The following is a 10,921-nucleotide window of genomic DNA, read 5'->3' as shown; positions in this document are numbered from 1 at the left end:
TTCCCTTGCCTGTGCACAATTTCACTTAATTTCCCTTTGAGTCCCTGACAAATGTATTTGATGTATGTGTAATAAGCTGCAACGGTCTCACTCTTATGCATTTGACTTGTCCATTCCCCAAGAGACACATAAATCTATGAACTGTCAGTTCTCAAGTATTATCTTTGGTTGTAAAAGGAACAGAAAGCATAATACGCCAAGTCATAAAAGAACGATGTGTTGGCATTTTAATAATTTATTACACATTGATAAAAATGTCAACATGACCAGGTATATTTAAAGACGTATGTTGAGAATCAGATTCTACTGAGGGTCATTTTATAACAAAACCATACATTTACAGAAGATGCACCTTTTCATCCAATCCAACAGAATCCTTCCCTTTCTCCATCATCTTGTGTCATTTGTCAGATATTACATGTCAGTATGTGTGGATGCCTTTCATCCTCATCCATTATATATCTGCAACATTTGCGCTTTCGAAAATGTGGTTTTATTTCTGATTTATTTACATTTGTATGCCTGATAAATAAATGCACAAGAAAACAACAAACTCCCACAGGCACCTAATATTGATCAAAGACCCAACTTTGAAAAGCAACGATGGAGGATTCTCAATGGGGGATCACTTGGTCTTCAACATAGGGGATCGGTTTGAGGTGCTTTTACATGTTACAGCTGATGAATGTAAAAGGGTAAGGGGTTGGAAGCTCATGTTTGAAAATGTGCCACAGATTCCACAGCCAGTGCTATGGAGCAAATCCAATGCCTTACTAAATGAGTATGCCAGAATAACAACAAGTGGTGTGGGTCCACTTTCCACTATGAAATGAATTGTAGCTAAGGTTTTCATTTGCTAAATGATAGAGGAACCCTTCAGGGATTTAGTTATCTCTAAAACTAAAGTGCTAGCTATGTGGAAAAGAAAAACATGTATTTATCCAGTCTGCAATTCATCAGTCTCAGATTATATTATCACATCTGATTAATTTTATCCTCAAATAAAAATATTTACGTGAACTTGATATACTTTAGCTTGAGGTTTTCAATTGATTAACTTTATTACCATACCCCCCCCCCCAAAAAAAAATGCAATCGACATTCAAAGCCATCATCTTTCCATCAACCATAATTAGATTCAGACATGTACATCAAGAAATAATGGTAGAGTAATTCACAATCACTATCAACTTTGTGATTACCCAGCAGAAAAAAATGGTTAAACGGCTAAGTAGGTTGCATGGTTGATTAAAGAGTTAAGCGTTTTACAATACCTTTTTAATTGGAAACACAACAGTCAAAGAAAAAAGTGAATTAACGTGGTGCAAAGCTGTCCTTGCATAGCACAAAGCTGACTACATACATGTAAAGCATACTTCTAATGTGCAAAATGCATAACAATAGGTTGGTACAAACAATATTTATCATTATCTTAGCTAGTATGTTTTATGAAATAGTCATATATGCATTATGTATATTATATATATATTTATACTGTTTTCGTCATGATATTAAACATCCATACAATACGTTTGAATTTAGTTATCTATGTATTTATATTTGTACATTTCACACGGAACTTGTGTTCCTGACGCAGTTTGAAACAGACTACTCTGTGCACGGCAGAATGAACCTGTTCCTGACGCAGTTTGAAACAGACTACTCTGTGCACGGCAGAATGAACCTGTTCCTGACGCAGTTTGAAACAGACTACTCTGTGCACGGCAGAGTGAACCTGTTCCTGACGCAGTTTGAAACAGACTACTCTGTGCACGGCAGAGTGAACCTGTTCCTGACGCAGTTTGAAACAGACTACTCTGTGCACGGCAGAGTGAACCTGTTCCTGACGCAGTTTGAAACAGACTACTCTGTGCACGGCAGAGTGAACCTGTTCCTGACGCAGTTTGAAACAGACTACTCTGTGCACGGCAGAATGAACCTGTTCCTGAAAGCCCTCCATCTCCAGGAATGGATTCTGTCTATTGGTCATAATGCAACTGACTCTCTCCTTCTCCCTCTGGGAAACACTGACCTTTTCACCCCTGTGCACTGATATACAATACACTCTAGTCTTTCTACAAGGTCCAGAGATGTCGTCACCACTGCACAATGTCCATTACTATAAAACCCATTTACTGTAAAAACACCCCAACCCATGCTATGCAATACCCTCACTCTCAAATTGGATCATAGATTTCTGAAAGCAAGTCAGGTGCTGACGGCTTGAAAACCACAGAGAAGAAAAAAATATAAGCCATCGCTCGTGATCGTTAATCAAAAGATATTTTGGATAACAACAGTACACATGGAACTATGACTACTGAGGTCACCATAAAGCTACCATGGATATCACCCCGGACAATGCATGTTTTAAATTCAGATTTTCAAAAAGCCCTTGCTAATCAATATTGCTACAATAACAGAATTTGAGAAGGACAATTAACTTTAACTTGCCATATCTGGGAAAACATTGTCTGATGGAATGAGAAAATAAAAAGAAAGCAAACATGTTTTCACGTTTGGTTTAGAATCTGTTGGTTCTCTCTGAGGAGGGATTGACATCATGCTACAAAAATATAGATATTCAATAGTGTCAAAGAACTACAAGACATTTCCTATGCGCAGAACACAGCACCAGCCAATAAAGTTGAGTGCCTCCGCCTTCTTTCTCATCAACATCAAGCAGCAACAGATGCAGTCCAAAAAGAAGCATTTCTCTAACGGCATGTGAGACTAAAGGCAGCGTAGCAGCTACGTTTTACGTGTTGTCTAAAACATCGGCAACAGAAGATGGGAACTACGGAGCCATCACAGGGTCATGGAATAGAGCAGGATGGAAAACTTAGTGTCATCAATCATGGGAGTAGCCTTTCCTTTGTGGCACTGCTCTTCACTCTCAATGTGTTTGCCACTGCCCGCCCGGTGCAACGCTCACTGCTACCAGACATCTTAGAAACTTAACAATCTTGCTGACAGTCCTCTGGGCCCTGTACAAATGTCCCTTTAGGGGCTCATCTCTGCCACAGAAACCAGAAACCAAAGTAAAGAATAATAGTGTTTTTTAATTCTAAATATAAAATGCATTCCGACATTTAGATTTCGACATTTTTACATTCTTACTCATTACTATCCCAGACCTTGACACATTGTTGGTGTCAGTACGCACATACACACAGCTATGGAATTAGTTGAATATATATTAACTTATACTTGATAAGTACTTAATAACTTGATAACCACTGGCAACGTTGACCAGCGATCAGTGGAACACTGACTTGGTAAGAAACAGTCACTTTGGAGTGAATCAGTAAATACTCTCTTCATACAAACTATTTTTAATGTTTCATAAACAGTTAAAGAAAGAAAAACTTTTTTGTGTGCCAGGAGTTGTATATGTATACCATTAGTTACTCTTTGAAAAGCTTAAACATAATGTTGACATCTCTAACACATGATCATTTTTACAAAACAACTAAATTAATATTATTCCTAATGTTGCACATAGAAAAAATAAAACCATTTAGCTTCTTCTAAAATCGATGAATGAACGCCATTCTTTCCATTGAGACATGTTTTATTGCTATTGCTGAACCCCTATCTTGATTCTTTCAACAAAAGGAAATGAACAAACCCCAAAACATCAACTACAGAGAAGAGAGGAATATTTGATGAAGATTGAAGGTAGCATTTTGTCACTGATATCAAACAAACTGGTCCATGGGTGAAATAAATGTTGATTGATCTCTGAAAAGAAAAATGCCCAGTCCATGCAAAAACACAATTTTCTTTTACAGTGTTAAAAATGTAAAGCAAAACAACAACTGAACATATATCAGAAAACAAAAACGAATAATAGATCGTTAACAATTGTTGCGCTATGTGCATTTGTAGAATAGCATTCTCTTGTGTATATCATATATTATTTATAGCATATTTTCTTTAGTAGCATAATCCCTCCCCCCCAAAAAACAATTCCCATGAAATAGTTACCACATTGCTCAGATCCTAAGACCTTTACTATTTTCAATTTTTTTTTAAATCTTGGAAGGTATTTGACATTAAAGCAATGTGGCGACTGGGAATTCAACCAGCATGAAAACCATGTTTTCAGAAAATAAACATTTGGGGAAAAAAGAAAGGGGGATTGAGATTAGTGGGACCCCGGGGTCATACCCTGTAACTTAGGCTTTTTATTCAAGTAAGTTGCCCAGTAGACCAGGTTAAAGGTTCCAAAGAGTAACGGGAAGGCTATTCTGGCGATCCTGTCGATCTTGCTGACGCTGTTGAAGGTCTTCTTGGCCTCCGGTGGCTTGGGCTTTGGCTCTTCCTTGGGCTCAGTGGGGGGAGGGGGAGCGCTTTTGGCAATGGTGGCCAAACCAGGATCTCTGGCAATGTTTGGTGCGAAGGCTGTAGCGGTGGCGGCGGTGTAGGCGGTGGTGTTGTTCTTCTTCAGGAGGGACTCCTTCTTCTTCTTTTGCTGCATGAGAGGTAAACAGACAGTTCCTTGGGTTAGCTATTGAGAAACCAACCAACAAAGCACATTGACAAGCTAGCAATTTACATTTCGGGACAACCTTTACAGATAAGTATAACAAAACATGGCAAAACATTATGTGAGAGTTTGTCTAATACCACTCTCAGTGTTGTTCAGGAGAATTTGAAGACCACATAGCATAGTAATGTATTGTAGTTCTAACTGCACTGGTGACACAGTGACGACCTGAACACTATGGAGGAACACTAAACTATTCATGTTCTTGTCATGTCCCATGAATCTCATTTTCACTGAGATGAGCAAATGACATAAAACCAACCCTCCATGTTGTGCTCCAACTAACTGCTCTGGTTTTAGGTAGAACACTCCCGATCTTGATGTTTAGAAACAATTTGAGTTATTTTTATCTTAATATGTCACAAAATACGTAATTTATTTTAAAAAACAACAATATATTTTATGGGGGATAAGAGGAAGAACACCTTCTCTGGCACCACACTTTTTCCATCCCAGGCGTAGCCCCTCTTTGTGAAGTAGTTGACTGTAGCAAACTCAATGAGGGCAGAGAAGACAAAGGCATAGCAGACTGCAATGAACCAGTCCATGGCTGTGGCATAGGCCACCTTGGGGAGAGAGTTCCTAGCACTGATACTGAGGGTGGTCATGGTCAGCACAGTCGTCACTCCTGTATGGACAGAGAGGGAGAATGGGTTACATTCTAGAATGGAACAAAGCATGTTCTAGCTTGTTTTGCTTTCACATTGTAGACTAAATACACATATTACATGCACCAACGACACACTTTGTCCAATGTAGCACGTGTGGGCAGGTCAGAGTAAAACACACTGTTGTTGACATATGTAACACTCTTGAATCAGTAACAACATAATTGGTCACTGGGTAAAATTGCTTAAATGGATGAAGCATGAGCTACCATTATGTTGGCATCCTGAACATTACATTTTGATTAGCTGCCGCAAAGCTTGCCAACTTCTCCAAAGCATCCCTGATTCCAACTTCATGCATTACACGAAAAACGAGGCTGCAGCCCCAGAGAAATAGGAATTATCATGTAATGCCGGTAGAGACATCATTTAGGTTTGATAAAAGCACCAAAACACATGCGTTTCTTTTTAAGCCTGCATAATACCTGCGCAAGAAAGGTTGGATGAACTTAAAAACAGAAAGAGGGAGGGTGTTAAGCCTACAGGCTTATGTGAGGTCATCATGTCCTATAGTTGGGGTTTGTTAAAGCAGAGGTGAGAGCAGGGCTGTTGGAGAAGAGAAGCAGGTCAGGGGATGTCTGTCGGTGCATTGCTCACCCACACGGACTGCTGCAGATGTTTACACCACAAAACAATAACAGCCCAGCGGCTTACACAGAGAACTCGGCTGGGGCCAAGGCAATTCAAGGGACTGAAGGAGAGACTGGTCATGAACTAACCAGTATACAGAGTCTTCCTCCACCACCCCTGTATTATACTGCAATGGTACTGGCTAAAACAGGTATATAGAGAATGGATAGTGTTAGCCTTGTCAGCAGAATCAGAATCACTTATTCACGAATTACATTTACCCATACCTAGAATTTTACTTTGTGAATAGGTGCTGCCAGCAATAGACAATGTACAGATAGTATACAGACACACAGTCAACAAAGTCAACATACAGAATATACTGTACAAATACAGTGGACAAAAACATAAAACTCTGGAGTAAACAGTAAGCTCAACTCCAACATACGCTTCTAAACTACTGTTGTCTCTCCCTACTCCGCTCTGCTTGGATGACTGTGTTGACTGAGACCGAGATGGAGAGATTAGACAAATCAGAGAATCAGCCTGGTGTTTTAGAGATAGATTAAAACTCAGTGACTCCACTGACCTTGGTCCTGTGACTTGGTTTGACCTTGGTCCTGCGACTTGGTTTGACCTTGGTCCTGCGACTTGGTTTGACTTTGGTCCTGCGACTTGGTTTGACCTTGGTCCTGCGACTTGGTTTGACCTTGGTCCTGCGACTTGGTTTGACCTTGGTCCTGCGACTTGGTTTGACCTTGGTCCTGCGACTTGGTTTGACCTTGGTCCTGCGACTTGGTTTGACCTTGGTCCTGCGACTTGGTTTTTAGACAACCTTATTCTAATTAATCGTACTTCTTTTGAATTCCTTTTGTTGATGAGAATAGAAAAGAAAACGTTTTTTTCTCACAGTTAAATGCAGAATTATTCTAGATTTCACAAAGCTATCACGAACAAAATTATTCCCATGGTGGTGTGTGAGGCTCTTTGATGTCTATTTAACTCTTCTGACCTTACTACATAAAAATCATTTGTTTCAATCACAAATGAGACAGCACACGCACGCAATCTCAAAGCCACACAGGCATCTGGCAGTGGAGCGATCTCCTCTGAGCTCTGAATGTTATTGTTTGCCATCAGAATGATGACGTCCCTCGTTCTGGCGATGTGATGATGACTCATAGTCCTACATCTCATTCACGCTCATTCTATCCTGAGTTCATACAGTTACATCAGGCTTACAAAGTGATGCTAATAATACAATCACGTCAACAACAAATAATAAATCAATTAAAAATTCAATTGTCCCCAAAATATGCATGTTCACTCCCTTCCACTCCATTTGTAGAAGGACCACTAGATTTTGCAGATAGCCTTGTATAAGGCCAAGCTATGATATCATTTCTACTCGACTAGAGTACTATGACAGCGGTGGAATTACTTTGAAAGGTCATACTACTATCAAGATGTCTTTTCACTGCCATAAAAACAGTTTTGATCATAAAGTCGACCTCGGACACTTTCCTTTATTGTACGGTGTCAAATCAGCTTTCTATTACTGTCATCATGTGGGTCCATCATGGGCTTAGAGTGTTTTTGTGTCTGGACAGGGCTTTACAGTAGAAATAGCTAGGTGTCGTGAAAGGCAGCACCGCCAACATGACATTATCCCCTCAGCAGCTCAGTCACCTCAGTCTGATCATCACTGGCTGGATTTCCATGCTAGGAGATTTGCCAGGGGTGATTAGAAGTTGAGGTCTCCTACAAGCCACCCTTTTGTTAGGAGCTCAGCTGGAATCCATAGCCTGCAGGAAAACCCATCACAACTGCATCTAACCGTGCCTGAAGAAGATTTGCGGGGGGGGGTGGTGGTTGGATGGATAAGTGGGTTTGGGGTAGTGGGAGGGGCATGTGACAGCCAGTCATGATGCTGGTTTAAGGCAGCAGCCTCCGTCCTTCGTTTCCCCACCACACTCTTTCCCACTATCATAAATAAAGACAGCAAGCGATGTTGCCATGGAAACAACTCGCCGGCTCTAACTTTGTTACGTCTTCACAACCCTTCCCCCACCCCCCCCCCCAAAAAAAGTGGTAAAATCCCAAATGATGTGTGGAATGCAAACAAAGTCATGTGTTGGGCATGGTAACATCTACTTATTGAACAGAGAAACACTGTTCAGTATTCAGATTCCTTCTCACCTAAATGAGTACAGGGAGTGAATCATTAAATGACTCTATTTGACCAGTTGGACTAATAGACTGCGCGTGGTGGCCCTTACTGTTCCCTCTGGAAAGTTCTGTGTGGATTAGTAGTGGTTTAGCTTAGTTTTTGCTGTTGCTTCCACTCAATGTAGCTCCGTGTGCAGAATCACTGCACTTGATTCAGATCAACACATCATCTAACAAGGTCTGCCTCCACACACACAGTAGGTAGCAGGGAAGAACACTTTAGAGATGAAGAGTAATAGTGTGAAAAAGGTACACTGCAAAAATGAAATTAGAAATGTCTGGTGATAAGTGGAAAGGTGGGGCAATGAGACGGTCACACCTTGCTGGCTTAGATAGAAAACACTGTCACAAGGAAAATATGGATGAATCACAACCAATAAATCAAGTATATCAAATGAAATCTCAAATAAACTCATATTTAACTTCTTACCACTCCCAGCAGTGAAGTGGTCCTCTCTATTCACCTATCAGAGAAGCCTGCTGTGTCAACATTAAGGCTACTGCTTTATTCATGGCCTTATCAATAACTTAAACGTATTCTGCACATGTCTAACCATGCCAGTGGCACACAGCAACCCAGAAGATGTTGTATAGCGGTGCTCTGAGACTGTTAAAGAGGGGAATGGGGGGAACATTTGGGGGGAATGTTGCAAGAAAGACGTGTGCCAGCATCACATCTCCATAGCTGACTGGTCTGCCCACCCCCAGTCACTCTCACACACACACACACACACACACACACACACACACACACACACACACACACACACACACACACACACACACACACACACACACACACACACACACACGCACACGCACACGCACACACACCCACACCCACTGTCTCTCTCTCTATCTCTCTCACTCACTCTCTCTCATTGTCTCTCTCTCCCTCACTCACTCTCTCTTGCTATCTCTCTCTCTCTCACTCTCTCTCACTCTCTCTCAATCACGCACTCTCTCTCAATCACTCTCTCTCTCACTCTGTCTCTCTCTCTATCTCTCTCACTCACTCTCTCTCGTTGTCTCTCTCTCTCTCTCACCCACTCTCTCTTGCTGTCTCTCTCTCACTCTCTCTCTCTCTCTCTCTCTCTCTCACTCTGTTTCTGTCTCTCTCTCTCTCTCTCTCTCTTTCACATCCATTGTATCTTAATCAGCAGATACATCAAAAAGCAGCTGGGCACAGCACAGCCAGTACATACACTGTGAATGGCTTTAAGAGCAGGGAAGAAAGACAGCCAATCTTCTGAACACTGTTGATGTCTAGGACAGCCACAGAGAGAGAATAAAGGACAGGGTATTTGCTCCAAAATGTAATATAATGTAACATATTCATTCCATTTTCCTTTCAGAGCCATATAATCATTACCATATATGTATTTCATTTTATTTCGATGATAAATAAATAAATAGCAAATCGTTTTTCCACTGCAATAATCTGGCTCTGAATTTATCTGCCTTCTTTGATCGTAACAACAACAAATAGATAACCCTACCTAACCCACTGCTGTGTTTTAAATGGCCTATTTATCTAAAAAGGTGTGTGTATGCTGTGTTTTCTCACTCACACGGAACCTATTAACCAGGAGGCAATACATTACAATATCTTGTGTTAGTTAATATGACTTGATGAGACAAACACTACTACTCGAATTTCACTCATTATTTCTTAATGTCTTGAACAAGTTACATTTGAAGAGTTGATAAGACACGCTTGTTACAAACATCAGTATAAAACAATAGTACAGATACGGTACAGTAGAGTACCGATACAAGCTTGTACAGCTGATTATTGGAATCTTAAATTCAACTGTCTCAACTGAAAAACAATCAATAAGAATAGCAACCATAAACTAGCTGTTTGTCAATAGCTTAGAGCTGATTGAATCACCGGTGTGTCAATCTAAGTTACAGAACAAAACCATCCACATCAAAATCTTTCACTTTGAGATAGAGATACAGTGCCTTGCAAAAGTATTCACCCCCTTGGCATTTTTCCTATTTTGTTGCATTACAACCTGTAATTTAAATTGATTATTTATTTGGATTTCATGTAATGGATATACACAAAATAGTCCAAATTGGTGAAGTGAAATTTAAAAAATAAGTTGATTAAAATAATTAAAAAAATAATAATATGAAAAATGGTGTGTGCATATGTATTCACCCCCTTTGCTATGAAACCTCTAAATAAGATCTGGTGCAACCAATTACCTTCAGAAGTCACATAATTAGTGAAATAAAGTCCACCTGTGTGCAATCTAAGTGTCACATGATCTGTCACATGATCTCAGTATATATACACCTGTTCTGAAAGGCCCCAGAGTCAGCAACACCATTAAGCAAGGGGCACCACCAAGCAAGCAGCACAATGAAGACTAAGGAGCTCACCAAACAGCTCAGGGACAAAGTTGTGGAGAAGTACAGATCAGGGTTGGGTTATAAAAAAAATATCAGAAACTTTGAACATCTCACGGAGCACCAATAAATCCATTATTAAAAAATGGACAAACCTGCCAAGAGAGGGCCGCCCACCAAAACTCACGGACCAGGCAAGGAGGGCATTAATCAGAGAGGCAACAAAGAAACCAAAGATAACCCTGAAGGAGCTGCAAAGCTCCACAGCGGAGATTGGAGTATCTGTCCATAGAACCAATTTAAGCCATACACTCCACAGAGCTGGGCTTCACAGAAGAGTGGCCAGAATAAAGCCATTGCTTAACTTCTTGAGAATACAGGGGGTGCTGTTTCGCATTAGCATAATTGCCTCTACAGACTAAACTGCCTCTTATTCAATTATTGCTGTTACTATATGCATATAACCATATAGCATTGGATAGAAAACAAGCTATGGTTTCTAAAACCGTTCCAATTGAGTCTCTGAGTCAAACACAGGTCA

The 10,921-nt window shown here is 40.4% G+C and overlaps 1 protein-coding gene across 4 annotated transcripts in view; it reads right to left on the bottom strand.

The window, feature by feature from the left end:
* Nucleotides 1–219: 219 nt before the first annotated feature.
* Nucleotides 220–10,921, bottom strand: part of gabra1 (gamma-aminobutyric acid type A receptor subunit alpha1) — a 32,699-nt gene continuing 21,997 nt past the window's right edge. For all 4 annotated transcript variants that reach the window (XM_055941995.1, XM_055941994.1, XM_055941996.1 and 1 more), the window contains 2 exons: nt 4,978–5,180; nt 220–4,477 (listed from right to left, as the gene is read on the bottom strand). In XM_055941995.1, the coding sequence (XP_055797970.1) occupies nt 4,151–4,477; nt 4,978–5,180 (530 nt within the window). In that variant the 3' untranslated portion in view covers nt 220–4,150. The remainder of the gene's footprint in view (nt 4,478–4,977; nt 5,181–10,921) is intronic.

This window comes from Salvelinus fontinalis, chromosome 13 (genome assembly GCF_029448725.1).
Source record: "Salvelinus fontinalis isolate EN_2023a chromosome 13, ASM2944872v1, whole genome shotgun sequence".
NCBI lineage: Eukaryota > Metazoa > Chordata > Actinopteri > Salmoniformes > Salmonidae > Salvelinus > Salvelinus fontinalis.
This window is presented reverse-complemented; position numbering and strand designations above follow the sequence as displayed.